This window comes from Scyliorhinus canicula, chromosome 19 (genome assembly GCF_902713615.1).
Source record: "Scyliorhinus canicula chromosome 19, sScyCan1.1, whole genome shotgun sequence".
In the NCBI taxonomy this organism is placed as follows: Eukaryota; Metazoa; Chordata; class Chondrichthyes; order Carcharhiniformes; family Scyliorhinidae; genus Scyliorhinus; species Scyliorhinus canicula.
The window spans coordinates 71,503,746-71,530,411 of record NC_052164.1 but is presented as its reverse complement, the minus strand read 5'-3'; the positions used below and the strand labels follow the sequence as shown (position 1 = coordinate 71,530,411).

General features: G+C 45.8%; 1 protein-coding gene across 1 annotated transcript in view; it reads right to left on the bottom strand.

Moving 5' to 3' along the window:
• The window catches only part of nrgna (neurogranin (protein kinase C substrate, RC3) a), a 71,545-nt gene that overhangs the window by 32,562 nt on the left and 12,317 nt on the right, over positions 1 to 26,666 (bottom strand). The window contains exon 2 of the mRNA XM_038779357.1: positions 18,987 to 19,326. Within this exon, the coding sequence (XP_038635285.1) occupies positions 18,987 to 19,326 (340 nt within the window). The remainder of the gene's footprint in view (positions 1 to 18,986; positions 19,327 to 26,666) is intronic.

The window sequence follows — 26,666 nt, the reverse complement described above, 5'->3', positions numbered from 1 at the left end:
CTTTATTGTCACTCTTTGTCGACTAGTGGGAGGAAACCGGAGCAGGCAGAGGAAACCCACGCAGACATTGGGAGAACGTGTAGACTCCGCACAGTGTCCCATCCAGGAATCGAAACTGGGACCCTGGTGCTTTGAAGCCACAGTGCTAACCACTGTGCCACCGTACTGTCCACATGCTGACATGTATCCAGGTCTTTGATGAGTTCTGCCTCCCCACACATTCTGCAAATTGTGTTTGTTTCATCTTTGACTGTAGGAGGAGGTTGTGCTAAGAGGCATGATCCTTAACCTGAGTCAATGCCTGCACAAGATCTAGCTTAACACTTGATTGAAATGGGAAAAGTTAGGACTAAGTGAGAAGCATCATAACTCATCTACTGCCTCACAAATAGTTAAATAGTTAATAGTAGAAAAATATTACCTTCACCATTATATTTCCTGACACTTTTGTGTGCGGGAGTGTATTCAAAGCCTAATTCCAATCAGTATCTGATTCTTTAAAGCCAACACCAATACTTACACATCTCAGTGTGTGTCATACAGCTAATTATCAGATCAAGTTAGACTAATATCGTCCAGCAAAATTTGTCTTTAGTTTATTGAGTGTAAAGCAGCCAATTTGCACACAGCAAGGTCCCATAAACAATAATTTATTGAGTGTAACATTCTTAAAGCTCTTTCCTTGAGCCATTTTAATGGTGAGTACAGCAAGCAAAGCAAAAACACATAAATAAATCACCGGGATGAGTGATAGGGTGAATGAGTTAAAATTAGTTATAAATTTTAACAGGCAAGTTATTCCACCAAAGGTAAATCTTCAGACCTCACCGGCTGTGATTTAACTCCTTCCATTAAGAACATATCAGAGGATTGGGCCCGCGGACAGAGAATGATTTACAGTGTGCCTTGATTTTCCAATACATACTCATGATAGTTGAGCACTCATAAAAACTCTCCTTTATTGCCAATAAATGAAGTCCAGAGATTCTTATTTCATCCAATCCCCCGGGTCGATTGGTGAAAATCTTTGTCTGAAGTTAAGAAAGTTTACCTAACTGCTAGCTGGAATGGGTGGGACGGGTTGTCCTATGAGGAAAGGTTGGACAGGCGAGGCTTATATCCTCTGGAGTTTGGAAGAGTAAGAGGTGACTTGAGGGGACTTAAGAAGTTGCACGTGAAGAAGATGTTTCCTCTTGTGGGAGAATCCAGACTAGGGGTCACTGTTCAAACAGAAACAGAGATGAGGTGAAATCCTTTCTCTGACTGTCGAGAGTCTTTGGGATTCTCTTCCTGAAACGGTGATGGAAGCAAAGTCTTTGAATATTTTTACATGTAGTTGGATAGATTCTTCGTAAGCAAGGAGATGAAAGGTTATCGGGGGTAGGCAGAATGTAGATTTAAGGTTACTGTCAGATGAGCCATGATCTTATTAAATGGCGGAGCAGGCTCAGGGGCCTAGTGGCCTACTCCTGCTCCTTGTCTGTATGTTCGTATGTTCATTAAGTCATGAATTCAGTGATCTCAGCCATTGCCTCGGAGCTACAAGACGAGGGATTTCGGCCAAGGTTCCCTCTCCTAATTGCAATTTAGCTGGAGGGCAGCTGAGTTAGGCTTTGGAATATACCCCCGTACACAAAAGTGAGAACATCAGGTGAGACAGAATCAGACTCAACTGTGATGATCGCTGTGGTGAGAACACTTTACCAGACTCACTGCCTAGGTTGAAGGTTAAAAAAAAACAGGCAGCTGAACAAGGGATGGGAAAGGGATCTGTTGACATCAGAATTCAAGAGAGGAGCGGCAAAAACCCGGAAAATCTAATTACCTTGTCCGAATGGAGAGGTATGGGCTAACATTTTTTGTGTCAGCTCAAGGGATTTTTCAAGCCCTATCAATGGCTTCTCAAAATATACAATGACCGGATTCTCCTGACCAATAGCATCAATCAACCCTTATCCATTTTACCTTCCAGTCCCTGAACAATTCTTCTAATAAATTAACAAGCAAAAAAAAGGAAATGGAAAGCTATCCGGAGGACAGTCATTGTCATTTTGATGGATGCATTTCTGACCCAAACCATATTTTACCTTCACAGCCAGCCTACCTTGCCTTTTATTTCGTATTCTCCCATGCGCATCTTGCCTAGCAACCAACAATTAGGTTAGTGTTGCTAGGGCAAAAAGCAGCTAAATTCAGAAACACGGCCTGGAGATCGACACCAGGGATTGGACAGACCGTCTGACTGAAGTTACCATGAGAACTATTTCTGTTGCCACCTGCCTGCAGGAGCGCAGAACCTTTTTGACTTTACCAATAGAATTAGGGCATGGCAAACAGAAATAAATGTGCTGGATTAGTTCCTCGTTAATCTTACCAAGGATAACTTTCCTGCATATTTTCCATTTCGGAATCATGTTCTCTGTTATGTTAAATTCTGTGTTGAAAAAGTTCAGCAGATCCTAACCAGGTTAAACGTTAGGATGTCTGACACATCGACTTGTATTTATATAGTAGCTTTTAATGTAATAAAACATCTTGAGGCTCTTCACAGAAGCGTTAAATATTTGACAACAAGGCAAATAAACAGATTTAAGAAGTTCACTCCAGTCTTATTTTTAAGTCAGTGCTGGGAACATTAGAATCGGTTGACAACCAACTCTCCCGCGGAAATAAAATTGATAAAAGCTTCCTCAATTAAGGATGATCTTTGGGAGAACAAGAATGGCACGTTTAATTTTTTTGCAATATAGTTTTAATCTGAAAATCCATTGTGGAAAACCCTCCGGCTTGTCAAGCTTCAATGTCTGTTAATAGTTCTTGATCTAAATGGCGGTTCACTGTGCAACAAAAGCTGTAACTTTTATCGTATTTCCAATTCCAGCTTCGGTGGAACCCACTGAGGTAAACTCCGATAAGATCATAATTTTGTGTTTTCCATTCGTTATTGAAAAATATACTTTTTTCTGCCATGCACCACGCCTCAGACAAAAAGTCTGGGCAGGGTACCAGCTCAGTGCAATTATTGTAATCAATTACTACAAAGTCCAGACTAGGTTGTGGCTCAGCCGAAGGGCACTTCATTCTGGGTCCAAATGTTGTGTGTTTGAGTCCCATGTCAGAGACTTGAGCACAAAATCTAGACTGGCATTCCAGTGTGGTACTAACGGAGTGCTGCACTGTTGGAAGTGCTGCTTTTGCAGAAAGTCATGCCTCACCTGCTTTCGATGGCAGATATAAAAAATTCCATTCTGCTATTTTGCAAAAGACCAAGAAGGTGGTCCTTGTTGCCCTGGCCAATATAGGGGCTGGTTTAGCTCACAAGGCTAAATCGCAGGCTTATAAAGCAGACCAAGCAGGCCAGCAGCATGGTTTGATTCCCGTACCAGCCTCCCCGGACAGGCGCCGGAATGTGGCAACTAGGGGCTTTTCACAGTAACTTCATTGAAGCCTACTCGTGACAATAAGCGATTTTCATTTTTCATTTCATTTTTTCATTTATTTCTCGATCAACAGCGTTAAACTAGATTATCGGTCATTGACGTTTGCTTCAACAGTGACCACACTACAAAAATAATTAACTTGAAGGCACTTTGCAACATCCTGGGGTGATGAAGGGCACTACATAATTTAAAATCTTCTTACTTTGACTTTCTCGAGAGCAACTTGATAGACTAAGAAACACCCATGCTCTGATGTCTGCCTCAAATAGCAAAGATGGGGTTGAAGAAAGAGTATGTGATTTTAGATCTGAATTGAACTATGGTCGGTTTTATGGAGCAGTGGTGGTCCAGTCTACCAATCAGAATGTCAGGGGAAACCCTGCCTTGGCCAGTTCTGGGAGCACTGACTGCCTTTTACAAGTGCTAGACCTGGAGGCGGGGCATCCGTTCTTTTAAGGGATGATGCTCCATCCCCAAGACTGGCAGGCCAATTGGAGGGATGGCAGTTCTGGGAGCAGTAGCCACTGCTGGTACTGTAGGCAGGCAGCAGTAGCGTCCATTGAGGAGGCCACAGAGTGAAGGTAAGTGGGTTAGGCTCACCGGGGCCATTCAGGCAAGTACTGGTGAGGCGGTGAACCTCATTCATCAGGGCAGGGGGGCTCCATTCCAAGGGGCTGATCTTTGTGCGGGAAGGGCACTCCTTGAACCACAGGGTGCCTGATCAGGAAACTCTCCCCCACGAAGCGCCTGCAAAGGGGCCTCCAGTGTTTACATGGTAGTCTTACCATGCAGCAAAGTGCCCACCCACTGGCAGTGAGATGAGGACCTTAGATGGCCATTAATTGGTGGCTTGAGGGACTCAATCGGCATCAGGGCAGAAGGGGGGCTCACCACCTACCCCAAGACGAATAAAAGTGTCAGTGGCAGCTAGAGGGAAATGAGCATGCTGCATCTCTACTATCCCACCTGATTTTCAACCCACCCCCCCTTCCAGCACACTCCAAGCCTGGGTTTCTCATAACAGTAAAATGATTTGGTCACAAATTATGAATTCACAATCATCCAGAAGAAACAAAACATACCTTTCCTATTTTGATCTCTTAATATTATATGATGACTAGTAAACTGCAAACAACTGAAAATAATTGATTATTTGTCAGAAGCATTTTCAGAAGCTTGCCCCTGAGTCTTACAATCAAAGATGGCGGCATTTGTGTCGGTATCCAATGATTCCCGAATCAGTACTTGACCTGGACCTGACAAACCTCGTACGTGTAACTTAAATTCTGCATGAGGTTCAGCTGGGACTTCTTCAAAATTACTTTCATTTAAATTTACAACCGTTAAACACATTTCAGCAGAATGAAGGATCTATTTTTATCGCAAGCATTGCCAATTAAATTATCATATACACTCACAGGAAACTATGGATGATGATTCCTGTCAGCAGTCTGTGCTTTCAGTTCTATTTTAATCATAGGTTGTTTCCCATGAGATTTAATCATTAACTTGCAAATTTCTTTTCCACAATAAACCACAAACTGTGTACATCTATCTATAGAGACCCTGAGAAATTTGCTGATTGGTGCATATAACCCCGTTGTATAATCCACAGCTTTGCCCATCATATCAAGGAATAAAGTGAGGCAAGTAGAGCATCTTCCAGTGGGAGGGCATGTGGGAAACAGTGATTATAATGTCATTAGTCTTAGAATGGCTATGGAAAAGGACAAGGAGCAACCAAAGGTGAAAATGTTCAACTGGAGGATATCTGATTTAAGTGTGATGAAAAGTGATCTGGCCCGGCAGGATTGGAGTCAAAGATAAATCGGTAAATAATGATGGGAGGCCTTCAAAAATGAGATGGGTTTGGAAACTGGCATTCCCCCCAGAAATTTATAGAATCCCTACAGTTGCAGAAGGAGGCCATTCGTCCCTATTCAGTCTTCATCAACCCTCTGAAAGAGCACACTACCTTGGCCCATTCCCCGCCCCAACACCGTAACCACACCTAACCTTCACATCTTTGGACACTAAGGGGCAATTTTTTAGCATGGCCAATCTCCCTAACCTGCACATCTTTGGACTGTGAGAGGAAACCAGAGCACCCGGAGGAAACCCATGCTGACATGAGAAGAATGTGCAAACTCCACACAGGCAGTCACCCAAGGGCAGACTCGAACCCAGATCCCTGGCGCTATGAGGCAAGTAGTGCTAACCACTGTGCCACCGTGCCGCCCTTAAAGAAAGGAAGGGAATACAAAGCTCGAACTCCCTGGATATATATTGAAGACATAGAGATTAAAATGAACCAGAAAAGGGAAGTTTCTGATGAATGAAATCACAATTCAGCAGAGAAGCAAGCTGAAACAAAAAACAAAGGGAAATAAGAGGGGAAAAGTATATGAGAATGGATTAGCAGCTAACATAAAATGAGTCTGTTGATAGTTAATACATTGATAGTAAAATGACAGTAAGGGTAGAGTGAGACTGGCTAGAGACCACAAAGGAAATGTTCATGTGGAGGTAGAATGCATGTCGAAAGTGCAAAATCATTATTTTGAACTTGTCTTAACTAAAGAAGGTGTTGAAAATGTCACAGTAAAGGAAGAGGTATAGGAAAATTTGAACGTGATAAAAGTAAAGAGCAGGCATTTTTAAAAGGTTGGCAGTACTCGAAACAGAAAAGTCAGCCTGTCCAGACAGGATGTATTCTTGTTTCCAAGCTAGTGATTCCAAATAAACCTATGGAGTGAGGCAAGTGGAGCATCTTCCAGTGGGAGGGCATTTGGGAAACAGTGAGCATAATATCATTACTCTTAGAATGGCTATGGAAAAGGACAAGGAACAACCAAAGGTGAAAATATTCAACTGGAGGATGTCTGATTTCAATGAGATGAAAGATAACTTGGTGTTGGAAGAGTTCTTACTGAGGGAAATAAGGTTAGAGGTACCAGAGGTTATGGCCACAGTTTTTCAATCCTCCTTAGATATGGATGCAGTTCTAAAGGATGGGAGAATAGGAAATGTTACCACCCTCAACCCTATAATGTTCAAAGACATGGGAGAGGGGTAGATCAGGCAACTACAGGTCAGTTAGCCTAATGTGGATGATTGGGAGTCTTTAAACCAGGGCAAAATGCAATGGCACATAAAAAGAAAAATGACTTAATGAAATGCAGCAAGGATTTGTTAAAAGCAAATGATTGACAATTTGAGTTATTTTGCTGAAGTAACAGAAAGGGTGGACTGCAGGTGCTTATCCAATTTTACTGTGAAATTGAATCTACCTCCATCAAACTCTCAGGCAAAATGTTTCAGATCAGGACAATTCGCTACATGGAAAATCTTTCACTGTGTTTGTCTTTGATTCTTTTACTAGTCACTTTAAACCTGAGCCCTCTGGTTCTCTTACTTCCACCAGTTGGAACAATTTCTTGTTATCTGTTCTCATCTTCATGGCTTTCATCATCTCTCAAGGTGAATAATCCCAGCTTCTCCAATCTACCTTTGTAACTGAAGTCTCTCAACCCTAAAACTGTTCTTGTAAGCCTATGAGGGCCATAGATAGAGTAGACAGGATGAAGCTTTTCCCCTTGGTGGAGGGATCAAGGACCAGCGGCATAGATTTAAGGGAAGGGATGGGAGGTTGAGAGGGAATGTGAGGAAATACTCTTTCACCCAGAGCGCGGTGAGTGTCTGGAACTCACTGCCTAATAGGATGGTGGAGGCAGAGACCCTTATAACATTTCAAAGTATTCAGATGTGCACTTGCAATGCCAGTTATGAGCTAAATGCTGTAAAATGGGATTAGAATACTTTGATGGTTGTGTCTGACCAGTGCAGATGGAATGGGCTGAAGGGCCTTTTCTGTGTTGTAGACATCTATGATTCTTTGACTATGAATCTTTTCTGCACCCTCTCAAAAGGGGCCTCACCGTAGCATGGTGGTTAGCATCAATGCTTCACAGCTCCAGGGTCCCAGGTTCAATTCCCGGCTGGGTCACTGTCTGTGTGGAGTCTGCACGTCCTCCCCGTGTGTGCGTGGGTTTCCTCCGGGTGCTCCGGTTTCCTCCCACAGTCCAAAGATGTGCGGGTTAGGTGGATTGGCCATGCTAAATTGCCCGTAGTGTAAGGTTAATGGGGGGATTGTTGGGTTACGGGTATACGGGTTGCGTGGGTTTGGGTAGGGTGATCATTGCTCGGCACAGCATTGAGGGCCGAAGGGCCTGTTCTGTGCTGTACTGTTCTATGTTCTATGTTCTAAATGTCTTCCCATCTCTCCTCAATTATGGTGCCCAGAATTTAACACAAATTGTCTAGTGTTTTCTAAAGCTCATTAGAGCTCCCCTGTTTTTGTACTCAATGTTTCTTTTTATAAAGCTCAGGATCCTGTTTGCTTCTTTAACCACTTTTGCAACTTGCCCTGCCACTTTCAAAGATTAGTACGCATATACTGCCAGGTCCCTCTGCTACACTTCAGAATTGGACCCCTTGGTTTGTACTGCCTTTTTCTCATTCTTCTTGCCAAAATGTAGCTCTTTTGACTTCTCTGCATCAAATTGCATCTGCTTGGTGTCCACCCATTCAACTAAAGTCAGTCCATGTCTTCTTGAAGTCTATTCCCCTCTCAGTTCATTATTTCCATGTTTTGTGTCATCTGCAAATTTTGATATTGTGCCCCATACACCCAAATCTGTTGTTAATATTTAGCACGATAAGCAGTGGACCTAATGCTGATCCCAACAGTACCTCACCTTCCTGTAACATCTGAAATTCCCCAATCCTCTGAAACCACCTCCATATCGAAGAAGGTTTGGAAAGTTATGGTCAGCCCCTCCACAAGTTCAATTTTTCCTTCCCTCCACATCCTTGGGTGCATTCTATCTGATCCTGGCAATTTACCAACTTAACATACAGCCAGCCTTTCTAGTATGAAACCCGTGGTGTTAAAGGGCAGTAGTTGTGGGGATAGAAAATTGCCTAAAGGATAGAAAAAGAGTGCGGTAGGCAAGAGTTGTTTTTCAGACTAAAGAGAAGTGAACAGTAATGTTCCCCAGGAATAGCCATGAGGACCACTGCTCTTTTGACCTGGACTTGAGTACACGGGGCATTATTTCAAATTTTGCTGATGGCACAAAACTGAGATATGTAGTCATCAGTAAGGACAGGCACCGGTTTTCAGACTAGTGATATTCAGCCATACGGCTGATGAAATTTAACATATAGAGTGATTTACTTTGGCAGGAAGAATGAGGCGAGGCAAATATACAAATGGTACAATCATAATGGGGATGGAGGAATATGGATACGGGAATGGTTGTTTACATACACCAGCTTGTGAAGGTAGAAGGATAGGCTGAGAAAGCTGTTAAAAAATACACACGGGTTCCTTGGCCTGGAGTAAAAGCACAGGGGAGTTTTGCCAAATCTTTATAAAATTCTGGTTAGGTCACAACAGGAGTAGTTGGCCTTTCTGAGCTTCACTTTCTATTCAGACATAATAGGAGTCCCTCGAGTGTGCTTCATCACTCAATAAGATCATTGCTGACCTGGTGTGGTCTTAACTCCACTTATCTGCCTGTCCCCCTATAATCTTTAGTGTGATTGTCAATCCAAAATCTGCCGAACCCAGCCTTGAATTTATTCAATGATCCACCCTCCACTGCTCCCTGGAAGGGGGAATTCCAAACACTAATGACCCTCATAGAATGAATTCCTCCTCATCTCCATTTTATATGGGAGACCACTTATTTCGAAACTGCTCCCCCCACGAAATTTTTGATTCCCCCACAAGTTGGCGACATACTCTTGACATCTACCCTGTCAAACCCCTTAGAATCGTATATGTATCAGTACAATCACTACTCATTCTTCTGCACTGCAATGTGGAGACCCAACTTTCTCAACATTTCCTCATAAGATAGCCTCTTCATCCAAGTTCCTCTCTCAATTACGTCCAATGTAAGTATGTCCCTCTTGAAGTAAGGTGATAAAAACTACAGAGTACTCTTAGTGTGGTCTGAACCATGCCCTGCGCAGTTGCAGCAAGACTTCCCTTTTTTTATTATCAGATTATTATCTGAATGGTGGCAGTTTAGGAAATGGGAAAGTGCAATGAGACCTGGGTGTTATGGTGGAACAGTCGCTGAAGGTTGGCATGCAGGTACAGCAGGCTATGAGGAAAGCTAATAACATACTGGCCTTCATAGCGAGAGGATTTGAGTATAGGAGTAAGGATGTCTTGCTGCAGTTATACAGGGCCTTGGTGACGCCACACCTTGAGTATTGTGTGTAGTTTGGGTCTCTATTTTGAGGAAGGACACTCTTGCTGTTGAGGGTGTCCAGCGAAGGTTCACCAGACTAATTGCCAGGATGGCAGGACTGACATATGAAGAAAGACTGGATCGACTGGGCTTGTACTCTCTGGAGAGGGGATCTTATAGAAACATATAAAGTCCTGATGGCACTGGACAGGCTAGATGCAGGAAGAATGTTCCCGATGTTGGGAGCATCCAGAACTAGGGCTCACAGCCTAAGAATAAGGGGTAAGCTATTCAGGACTGAGATGAGGAAGAATGTCTTCTCTCAGAGAGTTGTGAACTTGTGGAATACTTGACCACAGAAAGCTGTTGGGGCCAGTTTGTTGGATATACTCAACAGGGAGCAGGGCGTGACATGAGGGACTAAAAGGATCAAGGGGTATGGAGAGAAAGCGGGAGTGGGATACTGAATTTGCATGAGCAGCCATGATCATATTGAATGGTGGTGCAGGCTCGAAGGGCTGAATGGCCGACTTCTGCACCTATTTTCTATGTTTCTCTGTTTATACCCATCCCCAGCAATAAAGACCAATGTTCTGTTTGCCTTGCAAATTAATTGTTGTACCTGTGTGCTGATATTTCATGATTCATGTACAAGGACACCTAGATCCCTCTGTATGGCAGCATTCTGCAACCTAGCTCTATTTAAATAATATTCTGCTTTTCTATTCTTCCTACCAAAGTAGAAAACCTCACATTTTCCCACATTACACTCTATCTGCCAGATTTTTGCCATTTGGCCAGTATTTTCCCCTTCCGCCTTCAGTTCTGTGGCAGGAGTGCCCGGTGGCACTTCCATGATTCTCCACAGACCAGTATCTGCATCTTCCATTTGGATCCATGGGCACCCAAAGGGAAGAAGAGCATCAGGCTGGCACCCCTGGGGGCTTCCACCCAGTACATTCCAAAGACAAGCATTCATTCTGAGTCCCCTCTGGCTGTGACCCCATCAGCTCCAGTCTCTGGGACTTCTGAGGGCGCACCTGTTTCAAGCAAGAGACCAAAAGGAGGCCAGGGCTTTCCAAACCTTGACCCTTCAGAAGACGCCCAGTGTACAATCACTGCATATAGTTTGAGCATCTTTGTAAATAAGTGAATAATTTCCATTAATGGACGTCTCCTGGTCTTGCTACTTGTCTTATAGTCTGTGCACACTCCTGCTCACCCCCTTCAAGGCAGGGTGGGGGGTGGGTACCAAGGCTGGTTCAAGATCCCCCTGAATGCTGCCTATGCATTGAGGCATCACTCTTTCATCAAGGCTCATTCAAGCCATGTTTGAGAAGGCTCCCACTTGCTCTATCCAACTTCTCTTTAATAGTCGGGATAGACTATCATGGTTCTCTTTCAGGTCCAACTGCCCGACGACCCTCCTCCCATCTGGAAGCTCTTCAGTTGGACATTGAAGGCATTGATATTCTGGTCTGCCTGTGCCTCAGGATGGTGCACCTCAACTTCCAGACAGTGTCCAACACATTTTACCCTCTCCTGAAACCCATTCCCTATCCCTATTACCATTGATCCTTGTTAGTTTTGCCCTCCCATTGGTTACTCCTGAACCTCCGCCCATCACCCGAGAATCCATCGCTGTTAGCCTTTAAATGCCTTCCTTCCTCATTCAGCCCACACCTGTCACAGTCCCCATTCCTACACTGATGTGCACTCCCCAGGTGCATGTGAAAATTCTTACCCCCATGAATGACATCCCGCACCCCCTCCCCACAATTTCTCCCATCATTCAGACCCTCATCCTCCTAATCTACCACATTCCAGCATTGCCTCTCACACCCACAGGACCCCCCCCCCCCCCCCCCCCATACCACAAGTATCCTTGGTTGGCCTCACAAGAGTCCTGCATTGACAGAACAGAGCCCTCCCTCTGAACAACGACACCCCCTCCACCTGACCATCTCCCCTCTCTGCCACTTCCTGCTGACCACTGGACTTCCCCCCCCCCCCCCCCCCCCCCCCCCCCCCCGCCCCCCAACACCACCAACAAACTTTCATGGTCACCCTTCCTCACAAGAAGTCGTGGCCAAACCACCCCCCCCCCCCCCCCCCCCCCCTCAACTGTGTATTCTGACAGCCTCCCCTCCCCCTGCTTGCAGATACAGAGGAAACCTCCTCTATTATACCAATGAGGAAAGCCCAGGACTGTTTTTGCTTTAGGGCAGAGATGTTTAAGGGGATTGAGTTATTTGAACTCTTGAAGGTTTCTAAATAAGAAGCTACTCTTTCCAGTCGCACAAGGGTGAGTAACCAGAGGGGACAGGTTTAATGTTATTAACGAGAGAATCAGAGATGGGATGTATTAGTTCTGGTGCTTGGCCAGACGGAATTAGTGCACTGGAGAATGTCTAGTTAATGACAAGTTGAATGTTTATTGCTAAACAATAATCGGGTCAGATAACAATAAGAAAACTATCAAAATCTACTAACTACTTTATTATTATTATCAGATTATCTAAGAGCTACTACAAATGCGACTGTACACTAGGGCGACTATCTCCAGACCCCCGAGGTAACAGTGTAACATGGTTGTTCTTTACTGCCATTTGCTGGTTGGATGTCATATCTATTAATATTTACATGATTGCTTATGCATATCATCACAGGATGTGGACAATATTTTTTTGCGTGGAGTGAGTTATTATGATCAAGAACGAATGACCTGCAAGTGCAGCGAAATCAGGTTTACTAATAACTTTCAAAGGGGCATTGGATAAATACTCGAAAGGGAACATTTTTGAGGAAGCTGAGAAAGAGCAAGGGATGAGGACCAATGGATTTATCTTTAAAAGAGCTGGATGGTTTCATTATGTGCTGTATTATTATATGATACAACAAAGGCTCCCAAATAATGGACCATTCGTCCCATAGAGCGTTTGCATCTCCACCACAGGTAATTGCACGGTTCAGTGTTGTGTCATATGTAGCTCAGTTTCATGGGTTACCAATGCTCCAGGAGTATGAAAGTTCAGGACTGAACTGCAGGTTACCCAAGAGGAAGATTATAGGGGCAATAAAAAAACATCTGTGGGATTCTCCGTCGGCAGAACGCTCCGCTTGCCAGCAGCGCACCCACACCCGTGGGTTTCCTGACAGCGTGAGGTGTCCACAATGGGAAACCCCACTGGCCGGTTGGAGGAACGGAGAATCTCGCTGCTGGTGGGGGCAGAACGTGCAGCAAAACGGGGCTGGCAGGATGGAGAATATTGCCCATGAGTCTTTGATATTTTCTTCCAACATTTTAATCTATTAAATTATTGGGGATGTGGAAAGCAGGCTGTTGACTTGGTGGGGAATTTGGAGGCAGGAATAGTGCGTTAAAACTGCCAGAATTAAATCTAACCAGAGATGGAAACACAATGCCCTACAACACCCTTTTCAATATATTGCTCAGTTCACATGGCTCCATTATGTAATACAATTCTCAGTTTCACCAGCTCACCCATGCTGTTCTACAGCCCAGATAATTAGTTATGTTGCATACTGCTTCAGCTCCTGTAGCTCCTTGAAATGGCCTACTGTTCAGTCCTATTAGTTCCCCTGGGTACTGATCTATTTAGTCTCTAACAACCTAAAATGCGATACTGCGGATGCAAAACAAATGCAAGATTACTGACTATTTAAGGATCCCATGCCTTGCAACAATAAAACCAACCCACAGCTATCCTGGCGGTGTGTCTCCCCGGTCAAAACTGGGTGGGCTAAAGATTTTCACAAAGACTTTAATACAGACTGCTGTACAAATACTGGACAAAAAAGAGAGATAAGAGAGGAACGTCAAAATTATTGACATAAACACCTACGTGCTTTTACTAATACCACCCCCCTCAGTTTTTATGGTGTAAATCCAATTAAAATAAATAGGTTGACAGCTGCTTTAAGACAGCAAAAAAAAATCTGTTTGACACAAACAAAAAAGTTTAGTAATTTAACATAACCAATCACAATTTATGGTCTCAGTTTACAAGAATGACCCGAATAGTCGGGAACATTGACATTTGGACTTGAATTGTGTTCCTGAGAAGAGCTTGAAAAAAATGAATTAACTATTAAGTACAAATCGTGCTTCACGACTGCATGGAATATATGTCGCAATAATTATATATTATCATTATCATTATATATAAGCAATATATTTCAACTTTGAGCGTGACCATGGATAGATGTTTGTATTCAGCACCTGGACAGAATTCTAGCAGAACACATCCTTATTTTTATCTTTATGATTGTCACAAGCAGGCTTCCAATAACACTGCAATAAAGCTACTGTGAAAATCACCAAGCCGCCACACTCCGACGCCTGTTCGGGTACACTGAGGGGGAATTAAGAATGTCCAAATTACCTAATGGCATGTCTTTCGGGACTTTGTGGGAAGAAGCCGGATGCACGTGGAGGAAACCCACACAGATGCGGGGAGAACGTGCAGACTCCGTACAGACAGTGACCCAAGCGGGAATCGAACCTGGGACCCTGGCGATGTGAAGCGACAGTGCGAACCACTGTGCTACCCATCATCTGAGCTTTGTCGAGCAGGTTAATTTTTCTTCCATTGACTTCAGCAAAGCTGGCTGATAGTGGGTTCAAGTCCACTTTGTGGATGAGACATTAATTTAAGGCCTCAGTTGCCCTTTCAAATGGATACAAAAGGTTTCATGACACCCTGGTCTCCTGGGCAATATTTGTCACACAATCTGTCGCTCAAAAGCTAATTATCATGTCATTATCATATTGCTGTTTCATGGGATTTTCCTCTGCGTTAATTGGCTGCTGCTTTTTTGTCTTTTGTTCATGGGATATGGGCATTGCTGGAAATGCAAGCATTTATTACTCATCCCTAATTGCGTGTGAGAATTATTGGCGAGCCAGCCTTCTTCAACCACTGCAGTTCATGTGGTGAAAGTACATACAACAGGGCTGTTAGGAAGGGAGTTTCTGGAACATTATGCAGTGACAGTGAAGAATGAGAATATATTTTCAAGTCAGGATGATGTGTGGGGAACTTTCAGGTGCTGCCGTTCCCACGTATCTGTTCCTTGTTATGCTTGGCAGTAGAAGTTGTGAGTTTGGAAGATGCTATCAAATGAGCCTTGGTGAATTGCTGCAGTGCATTTTGTAGATGGTACATGACTGTGCTCTGCCAGTGGAGGAAGTGAATGTTAAAGGTGATGGATGGGATGCCAATCAAGCAGGCTGCGTTGTCCTGGATGGCGTTAAGTTTTTTGAATGTAGTTGGAGTTGCATTCATCCATCACACTCCTGACTTGCATAATGTAGGTGTTAGACAGGCACTAGAGAGTCAGGCAGTGAATTAGTCACCACTGAATTGCAAATCTCTGACCTTTTGTAGCCACAATATTACTGTGGCTGGTCCAGTAAGGTTTCTGGTCAACGGTAACACTCAGGATGTTGATAACACCAGATGCAGCAATGATAATGCTGTTGAATGTCAAGGAGAGTCTGTTTGCTTCTTTCTTGTTGAAGATGGCACCAGTGTGGTGCAAATGTTACTTGTGTTGTCATTATGAGGCTTATAAAATTGTTATGTATCAGAACTGTGTATAATGAAGGGGGTCGTATCACCTGTTCTGGAGTCTGCCGGACAGCCAGTCTGAGTGGTTTGATTATTCGAGATTAAAGAGGGCCCAGATTATTTTATTGAGAGAGAGGTGCAAGGTGTTGGCACTTGGAAGCAATGGCAGCAGCTTGAGTGCAAACGTAGACTGAGAGTCTCCAAATAAAAGTGTTGCGAATGTCAAGTTATAAACAATTCTTCTATACACTGTCAATTTACTACCAAGTTAATAGATAGATAGGTCCAAGATGGGGTCACAGGAATATTTCATCAGCATTTCTAACTGAATACAATGCCCATGTGATTCGTGTTACAATGGAGAGCGGCTTTGAGAGGGGAAAGGTTTCTCAGATATCTTTCAAATGCACAGACTAGAACATAAGAACTAGGAGCAGGAGTAGGCCATCTGGCCCCTCGAGCCTGCTCCACCATTCAATGAGATCATGGCTGCTCTTTTAATAAAAGCAAATTACTGCGGATGCTGGAATCTGAAACGAAAGGGAAAATGCAGACTAGGTTGGTCTGACAGAATCTAGGAAAGGAAGGATAACTATAGGCAGCAAGACACTATGGGCGGGATTCCCCAATAATGGGGTTACGTCCCCAAGCCGGCGTGAAAAGCGGCGTCAACTACTCCGGCATCAACGGTCCCCAATAATGCTCCCCTTCCTAGGGGGCTAGGTCGGCGCCAGAGTGGCCCCCGCAGCTCCAGCTGGCACAGAACGGCCAGCGTGATTCCGTACAAGCGCTGGGGTTCCCTTCTCCATACCGGCCTCCGGACAATATGGCAGAGCCCTTCAGGGGCCCAGCGTGGAGGAACATAGGCCTCCATGGAACCAGTCCCCCCCCCACCGATCGGTGGGCCCTGATTGCGGGCCAGGCCACCGTGCCCCCCCCCCCCCCCCGAGGTCGGATCCTCCCCACCCCGCCTCTTCCAGGATGGCCCCCGCAGATACAGCCGGAGAATGGCAGGGTCCGCGGCAGCACATGCGCACTGTGCTGGCCTGCAGCGGCCGCACCATGCAACATGGCGTTGGCTGCTTGCGGACCCGGTGTGCCAAAATCTGCCCCCCTATAACCCGCCTCACCAACCCCTGACCACCCCCCACCAATCCCCCCAGCCCCCGCCGAAGCACCCCCTGCCAGCAGAACAGCTCCCCCCCTAACTGTAGCGGCGCTGGACTCATAGATTCTACAGTGCAGAAGGAGGCCATTTAGCCCATTGAGTCCCTTGGAAAGAGCACCCCATTTAAGCTCACCTTAACCCGGTAACCCCGTAACCCAATCCAACTTTTTTGGACACTAAGGGCAATTTATCAATACACCTATCAAGCACATCTTCGAACTGTGGGAGGAAACCGGAGCACCCGGAGGAAACCCACGCAGCCATGGGGAGAACGTGCAGACTCCACACAGACAGTGACCCAAGCTGGGAATCGAACCTGGGACCCTGGAGCTGTGAAGTAACTGTGCTAACAACTGTGCTACCGTGCCGCCCCTCAGTCCGCAGCCACCACGTGAGGTCCCATGCCATTGGGGCTCGGTCTATCGGGGATGGAGCATCGGGGAGGGCCTCAGGTGACATCCTGAAGCCATCTATACAGCGTGCTATGCAGTTTTTGAGGGGGCAGAGCATCACAAAAACGGCACCGCTCCCGATTCAGGCGCAAACAGGGATTCTCAGGCCGATCGCCGAACGCGATTTCAGCATCGGCAATTGGAGAATCCAGCTCATGATATAAATGCAAGCTCTGATTTTCTTTCTTTTCAATAATATAATGGTTCAGGTTCTATAATGGGTGGATGCACTCATCCAGATTAGTATAGGTAATAAGAACAAAACTAGCTCCATGTCCACAATGTGGGGCCGGGAAAGTTCTCTGGCTGCATTGCACCAGGTGCACAGTTTGCTGTGTCGGGAGAGTTGCAGGAGAGCCCCGAAACGGGGTTCAGTTGGGTTCTGATCAGTGTGCAATGCTCAGCCCACTGCAGCAGACATAATCTGGTTCACGTCCTTGCTGACCAGGTTAGTATATTTAAATCAGTGATTTTATTTTTTACAGTTTCTGCCTGGGCTGCTCTGTTGTTTCCAGGCAGGGGTGACTGATGGGGGAGGGGGGGGGGGGGGGGGGGGAGGGGGCCCTAATATTGGGGTCTCTAATATGGGGGGATCTCTGATAATGCTCTCTGACTATGGGGTCTGAGTGACGGTCGTGCGGAAGAGGTTGGGTCACTCTCGTATGAGCTTGCCGTGCAGGGGGACAACCCTGAGGGGGGGGGGGGGGGGTGTGGTGAGGATGACCTACTTGTCAGTGAGGATGGGGAAGCAGGATTTGGACTGGGAGAGGAGCCAACAGCCGAACCTCGGCATCGGGTCACCATCTCAAAAGGGTGGCTCGATAGCCAGATTCCAAATAGAATCCCAGGAACTCTCTGTCATGTGTAAATTAAAATGGGAAGGGAGGGAGAATCGCTCCAGGGCAAAGCTCCTAGCACCACCGCAGGCTAGGAGTGATTCTAATCCAGCAGAAGAACGTAGGGCGGGATTCTCCGTTGCCCGACACCGAACTTGTAATCGGCGATCGGGCGGAGAATCCCTTTGTACGATGGAATCAGGGGCGGCGCCTGTTTTCATATGTTCCGCTCCCTCCAAAATGGCACTATCGAGGAGTGCGCCTCATGCCGTTAGGACAGCCTCAGGACGATACCTGAAGACCCCCCCCCCCCCGATGCTGCACCCCCGATGGGCCGAGTTCCCGCCCGCGCGGGGGAAGTGTGGTCTCAGCGGTCGGGAACCCAGTGGGGTGGCTACGAACTGGGTCCAGCGCCTCCACAGTCGGGTGGGATCCGTGCTGCTGGCTGGGGGACTTCGGCGAGGACTGGGGGGATTGGTGGGAGGTGGCCAGGGGGTGTCCATGGGGGCACTACCTGGCAGGTTGGGTCCACGCATGGCCGGCACTGCGTTGTACAGCCCGAACGCTGCAGGCTGTTGCCTCGCACATGCGCGGCCACGGTCCCGGCAATTCTACGACCGTCTTTGTCGTGGCGCAGCTGCTAGCCCCTCATTGGTCAGAGGATCGGTGCTGGGGCGGCGCTGATTTTTTTGACGTAAAATGCCACGGATCCTCCGGACATAGCCTGAAAATCGGAGAATTCGGCCCTTAGTCTCCCAATCCGAGAATCCAGCCTTCCGTCATTTTTTGAGAAGAATTCTGCCCAAGATTTCTGTCATGGTGAAGTCAGATGGACACAGCGGTGAGTCTGTTTTCTCTCCCTGCAGGTGCTGCCAGATCTGCTGCGTTTTTGCCAGCATTTTCTGTTCTTGTTTCAAATTCCAATATCCACAGTGTTGCTTATTTTAAGGTTTCTGTCTGTCTGTGCTTCTAGAGTTCATACACACAAAACAACATTAACATCTCACAGTGCTTCACAGGATTACTATTAAACAAAACTAACACAGAGCTAGGACAATAGGGCAGGTGAACAAATTTGCATAGAGGAGTTGGTTTTAAGAAGTGACTTAAAGGAGAAAAGGGGATAGGTGGTAAGGTGAGAATGTTTAGGGAGGAAAATCTAGATCATACACTCCAGGCAGCTGAAAACAGATCTGCCAGAGAGATTAACGGCTTTGAATAAGTTCCTACCTGTTTCTGGCTGGTCCCCATTGACAGATACCCCCTCTTTTGCCTCTTCGTTAACTCCGCTTTGATCCTCTCCTTTAGTTGCATCAGCTGTTCCCGAGTTCCCAGCAGTCGTGCCGGCCGCCTCGGGTGCTTCTGCGGACACATCCTCCTCGCACTCCGGCGTGCCATCTGCCTTCTGCTCGGACTCTTCCTTCTCTCCCCCCTTAAGCTTCTTCCTGGTCATGTGGCCACGGAAACTGGCCTGGATCTTGGCCGCAGCTGCGTTTGCCTCCTCATCGTCCAAGGGGATGTCGAGAATATCTTCCTCCTCGTGTTTCACGCAGGTTTCTTCCTTATCGACCTTCATTAAGCACAAGGAAAAGGAAGGAAACAAGTTATTAGACCTGCATGATTCATAAAATCTTTGCCACTCACTGAAAAAAAAGGTTTCACTCAACTCCAAGAAAACATGTCACAAGTCGAAGATAAAGTACAAACATTAATTGTATTTGGTTTGGAATTACTACGAAATCCAATTGGAATGAGCAGATAGGTGGGCGTTGAGCAGTAGACTGCAAAGGCAGATCTCATGATATAAATCATTCGTGTGCCATAATATTGTATTTATGTGGGTGGGTGGAATTATTCTTTACTTTCTCCCACTCTGGGTATCCAGCCTTCCTCCCACACGACACATCCTCTCCAACACAGCCTAAATCACGAGATGATGCTCACAAATGACTTGGCTGAACTACAATGAGGCATGCGCAAGCGGACTCAAAAGAAACCACCCTTTTCCATCTCGGGACTCAATCTTTCCACCTTGGACTGGTTCAGTGCCAAGGCTGATACCTTTGTCAGTTCGACCGTGGCAAGCTCTGGTGTGACACTAAGCCATGAACACACAGGGGAAAAGCAGCCAGGATCCTCACTTGACTTCTACTCTTGCTGAAAAAAAGAACATAGGCGGGAATTGGGGAACCATAGGATTGTGCCCAAATCCGATCCGAGTCATAGTTGCAGATACCGCTGAAACTCGCAATCTAGGCTTCGAAGGTTGACTAATCAGTGGAAACATTGGAGGGCGATGAAGGGAGAAAATTGTCGGAGGGGGCAAATTTTTAAAAAATGAGATTCAAATTTATGTTTGCCCACGAAGTAGTCTGACATTACCACCATTAGTCCAGTAATACAGTTAACATTAGAAGCTCTGATCTATTTTCAGAGTTGCCTGATTACTGCGCTATCGTGAAATCCTCACCTGTGATGCATATAAACCTTTCGCATCTGGAATTAAATTCAGTTCAGAGCACCAGGTCATGCAGTGATTTAACAAACTACTATCTCATTGCTGGATATTGGCCTTGAATCGAGATCAGCTGTAAGCTCTGGGTTTTTAAAAAAAATTTCATTGAAACATATTCAAGCAGTTGGAACCCGTCTCTTAACTAATTCATACATCTGTCTCGAATTCAGCACAAATTGGCACAAAACAGGATGATACTGAGGAAGCCAACAAGGATGGCCAGATTTGGAAACTGTAAGTGTTACTCTGCCATAGTAACGAATGATATACTGATATTCAATTTAAAGGCGCAATGCTGCTGCTGTGTAAAAACACTTAATTGCAGCCAGCCCATAATGCAACTGATCGAGGAGAGTTGAAGAAAGGGTACAAAATAAATTCTTTCTATTCACTGAGTTCTCTCACCTTAATAAGCACAGAAAGAAAGAAACATGTAATTAGGAGAGAATAATGAATCTGAACCCAATAGAGTTCATTCCGTCATTCTGAAATTTATTTTAAAAGTCCTTTAAAGTAAAATTAATTTCCCCAGTTCCTATATTTAATAATTACTCTAACATGAGGAAGATACTGCAGAGGCTGAAAATCTGAAATAAAATCAGAAAATGCGAGAGATACTCAGCAGGATTGTAATGGTTGGATTTCCATCCTTAAGGCAGGCAGCAGGAGTCAAAAAAGAAATTCCTGGCTTGGCTCACCCCTCCATAGAAAGTGCCAGGAAGGCTGAGATTTTCACTTTGCATGGTGGGGTGTAGGCTGCAGTCGGGTGAGCTGACCCAAGAAAATGCTCAGAGGTAACCACAGGGCTGCTCTGTGGAGGCAGGCTGTTTAAAATGTTCACCTCAGTGCAGTGGGACTTCGATCCAGTTATAATAAAAACAGAGACGGCCTCCCAAACAAGCTCAGCCAAGAATACATAATGAGGCTTGACTGAGAGCCTAAAAATTCATTAGACAATTGAAACAGCTGAGCCCCGCCATGAAAATTACTTGGTTGACTCTGGTTCTCTGATTAATGCTGTCAATTGCACAATGCTTATTTACAAAAGATAAAAAGGCTTCAAATTCTTGCACTTCGACTGTTGATCCTGTAAAGTGTTCGGATGATCAACACTTTTATTTGCCTGCATTAAAAATTAGGGTTTTTTTTAAGAAGGAAGGAAGTTGTCAATTAATTACTTTTTATCTTTTTTCTTTACACATCCTAATATCATTGTAGGGTTCATTAGTTAAACCAAATTTATTTTAACTCAAAACTAAAGCCGCTCCCCCGGTATACGACACTAGTGTCCCAGCCTGGGATGAACAGAAATTCCCAACCAATCTGGGATGGTATTTGAAAGGCTTGATAACGAGTCTCAGCAGGACAGGTCTCCACCTGTTACTATGGAACCTCGTACTCCACAAGCCCCATGGGGAGATCAATGAGTGATCTCTCATGGTCCTCGTGAGGGTTTTCACAAATGGAAATGGAAGTGCCTAGCTTGAAGGTCCTACCTTGGAATGGAGGCATGAGAAGGACCTTTTGAACTTACTTTTTTAACGTTTCCCTCATGCAGACAACAGTTCACAGCACCTCTGAGTTGCTGTAGACTACGACTCTTTGAAAAGCCAGCCTGACTCCATAAAAATTGCGGGAAACTAGGACATGCCTGTCCTGTGATGGAGCCAGTCAGGATGGAAGTGTAGGGAGTGGGCTCACACCCTGAGTTTATTTGTTGTTTCAAACCAATTGCTCTTTCCTACAAACATAACTGTACTTATGGAAGACCCTATCAGCCAATTTTTATTTGAGTCTTTCCACATGCTCATGAGGCATTTCGCCCACTGAGTCCGTATTCACACCTAGTAACGTTTTCATAAATTTCTATTTTGAAATTCTGTCAAAGTTCACTTATTTGCCTGATTTCCACATTGAAACATGCAGCTTGTTATTTTACAGAATCTGACTCCTTCCTCCATTTTGCAACTTTGATAGAGATAGTCCACTATTATTCTGAACATAAATGGAGTGTTTTTCAACTAACTAGCACCCTATTTTTGGGTGTCAATGTGTCAGTAGAAGTGCTGAAAATTGTGAAAAGGGAAACACCGCGTCACTGTTCAACATTGGCACGTTGCAATGTTCTGATAGGCCTGAGTTTCGGCAATCAATGGTGCTCCCACTGGAATCAGCATTGATGCTACCACAGATTGGGAGGCCTGTTGCTCGGTGTGGCTTTTACTTAATTGCTCTGTTTTATAACCTTTGCCCTAGAGTCGCCAGGTATCTTTCTGATACCACCATGAGGTTCAAAGCCAAGTGCTGATCAATAACTCAATACACCAGTTAGTAAGTTTCAAATCAAAACACATTTATTATACACACAGTCAATCACTACTCATGCATAAAACTCTACTTACTAGACTATCACTACAACTAAAGGCCTTTACTTAGCTTTCGAATGGCCCACCAGGTCAGAGGAACAATGGCCTTTGTCCGGTTCTGAGTCTGCAGGCTTCAAGCTGATATGGAATAGTAGCTAGGAGCGCCTATCTCGTAGCGTGCGTTGACTGGAGACTTACTTGGTTGGTGCAGCTGCTAGACAGGTTTCTCCTCGCTGAGAGTCACGGTCAAGAGTTCTTTGAGAGCTGCCGAGGGATCCTGCTAAGAGACCAAACTGAACTTGGGGACTCTATCTTATAGTCCCCAGGGGTTCCGTGCCCTTGTGGGCGGACCCCGGACCTGGTCCCAATTAATTGGACCATGTCCCAATCGGTTCTATCGATTTCTCCAATACTGGAGCTGTTCCCTGATCGCTGCACGGTTCCTATGTGTCCGTTGGCCTTCCTTTGTCCTGGCTCCTGCTGGCGCCGAGGAGTCTGTCTTGGGCCCGATCGCTTCAATGTTTCTAATTATTCCCGGGGATTCCTCATTAATATGTAGATGGCTATTGGTTTCGGTTCTGTCTGGGTTCTGCAAGTCTTAATACACAGGAAACTTTGCACCTGCTTGTTTTCTTGTAGCTGGCCAATTTTCCCTGTATTCTTAGCGGGCATCCATTTTGGAATTGGGAAGTGTCCACCCCAGGTGGCTACAGTCCCTCCTTGTGATCCTCAACGTGAAGCGTAAGGATCACATTACTGCGGTGTCTTCATTCCCTGACCCAGTGAGCACTCTTCCTTGGTCTCTACACTGACAATAATTATGCAATAACATTTTTAACTAACAATTCTAAGGGGCTCTATTTCATAAAGGGACATGCATTACCAAACAAAAACTGTAACCTCTAACTATCCGCAAGAAACTACTCTAAATCATTCAAACATACTAACTTCCTAACAGTATAAATAGCAGCATTCAAATTTTCCTCTGGTTTGGCAGTCAAACACAGAGTTTTACAATCTTTTGGTCACAAATGAACACATTTCTTTATTTACAGATGAAGACGCACAGACAAAAACGAAAGTTCTTTATTACATCTCAAGGGGTTCAGGGGCCTGGTGGAAACCGAAAATAGTGGATCTTATCCTGTATACCGGGGTGCGAGAGCGGTAGGCTCTCCTTCGCCATTTCCTCATGCGAATAGTCTGCATGATGCTGCAGAGTATTGCCAATGCTAGAAGTGCTTCGACCACATACAAAAGGGAATACCATGTGATAAACTTATCACACCATGTCGGGGTACTGTTGGTTGTTACTGGGCTCTGGGTGCTAGGGGGAGTGAATTATTTACGGCCTGTGGAGTGGGGGTGAGGGGGTTCGTGATCGCGCGCAACCAAATACATAGTGTCCAGTACAGAAAGAGGGAGGTCGTCTTCATCTTCTCTTCTCTTCTCTTCTCTCTTTTTTTCTCCTCTTGTCCTGGAGCTTCTGGAATTCTGTGGATACAAGCATAATTTCTGTTATTATCTTGCTTCACATCTCGCGTGTTAGTATGTCTGTCCTTTAGTGCCAATTACCCTTTATAATTGGTCACCATCTGTGACTCCCTCATTTTTTTTAAAAACCGAATTGCAGGACCAGACATTCTTAAAAATACTGAAACAGTGCGAGCCGTCTCGCAGCCTGTGCAATTTACCATCCAAATGTTTGAGGATGTAAATAGCATGAGGGGGAAGCAACCGAAGGGTTACCTTAAAACAAAACAAAAACTTTTGAAACCAAAGAGCCAAAATGAGGTGCGTATGGGCCGCGGTGGGTAAGAATTGGATGGAATCCCCGGGTAGGGCGGGCTGTGCGCTACCCGAGCTTAGCTGACCAGAGGGGTGGTCCTCAGACAGGGCGGAGACCACTGCCGTTTCTCCACTGCCTGAGTAACCGGCAAGAACGGGCAAGAATGTAGTCATCGTGGTGGGTTGCAGTAATGTCTCTTCCGTCGAATCGGAAGAGCAGTTATGAACTGGGTGCTGGCAAGTTCTCAGCAGTTTCGGCTGATAAGCATGCCGTCAAGTTCTCACAGGTATCTGCGGACAAACTTGGCGTGGGGCTGTGGAAGGCTGTTTAAATTTAAGCAAAGAACAAACATGCAACGTAAATCGTGCAGGTTCCATCAGGACATTGTTTCTCTCCAGCGGTTCCTTTTTAAAACATCATCTGGACACCTCAGTTATCTGTTGCGAACAGGGTCGCAAAGGGATTCGCGTGGTGGGAGTCAGACTCAATGTCATCCTCTTCTCCCGGATGCCATACTCTTGTGTGGATAAGGTTCGCCAAAGCTGTGTGGTGCGAGTTGGGGTTCATCTCATCGTTCCGGATGAGCCTGAACGAATTGTCGCGGTGCCATATACGTGTGTCTAGTTCTGTGGTATTGGAGTCGGGATCGTCATTGTAGGGCAGTGGTTCTGGGTGTGGGTCGTTAAGGAATGTGATCAGGAAGGGATCACTCGAGTCGTGTTCAGAGTCGCTGGGAGTGGGGCCTGCGGTAAGGGGATGGTAGCGAGGTGTGCTGTGGCTGTCGTCTGTGTCACTGTCGCTGTCGCTGATGCTGCTGCTTGTGGGCGTGGCGGGATGGAGTCGAGAGTTAGGTGGCGGAGTCGAGGTCGAATCCATGGATGGGCTGGTCGGGCTGGGGGAGGGTAGGAATGCAGGGCGTGGTCGTCTGCTGCGGCGAGCATGATGTGATGTGCATGGTTGGACTGCTGCGGGTGAGTCCCCATCTCGTAAAGATGTAGTGGGTCAGAATTTTGGCTGTGGTCTTCGCCGTATTTGTCCTTGATGGGAATGCTTCTACCCATTTTGTAAATGTGTCGATAACCGCCAACACATATTTGTAACCATTTCTGCAAGGGGGTTAGTCCAGGGGCCATTAACGGCTAAGTTGAGCCTTTTTTGCAAACCTGTCCGGATTGTTTTGGGCACAGATCAGGCAATTCTCAACATAGTGGGTGATATCTGCTTTTAAATTCGGCCACCAACAGAGCTGTCTGAGGTGGGCTACCGTGGGCTCAATTGCCTGGTGTCCATGACTGTCATGGAACAAACAAATGAGTTGATTCCTGTCCTGCTCAGGAACCGCATAAAGACTATCTTTTAGGATCACACTGTCATGTGTGGTCAGAGAGTTCCTAAACTTATCGTACGGTGCTGGGACGTTTCCCTTTAAAATCTCCCTGAGATTTTCATCTTGTTTCTGGGCCTGCTCTAAATCTTGGATATTGGTTTGTGAGACCTGCACTGCGTGTACTGGGGCGCTTTCGGGGGGGGGGGGGGGGGGGGGGGGGGGGTTCCAAAAATAACCATGCCTGGAGCCTGCTTTAGCTAGTGCATCAGCTTTTACATTTCCAGGTGGGGAAGAACGGTGGTGACTATGAACTTTTATGATTCCATATGTCCTGTCCTTTGCTTGCTCTAAAATATGTCGGAGTAATGGGGCTGATGGTAGGGGTTTTCCGTCCGCGGAAACAAATCCTCTTGCTTCCCACAGGGGTAGGAATTCTGTAAGGCTGTTGCAGACATAGAGGCTGTCCGAGTATATGTCTGCTAGGCTGGGAAAGGAATCGGGGTGATCTACTATATAAGCAATTGCTGCCAGTTCTGCTGCCTGCGAGCCTAAGTGTCCTGGTAGCTTTAATGAAATTTCCTCTAGGGCGCGTCCCTGCGCGTCCTCTACATAAATTCCGCGTCCTTATGCGTTTCCCAACTAATACAGTGCAAGAGCCATCCACATATATTCTCAGGGCTGCGCACGTGTCTGTGGCCTGGGGTCTCTGGGGTGAACTTCCTATCTTCTTGGGAAGCATTTTAGCATGCCGTCAAGTTAAAATGACGGTTTTATGGTGTGGTCAGATAATCTCACATTCATGGGGGGGTGCCTGGGTACTGTAGGTTGTCGGCTAGGAAAGTGTGGGTTTTAGTCCTTTTAACAGTGATGTCCCGTCCCTGCAAAAGAAGGATCCATCGGGCTGCTCGGATCT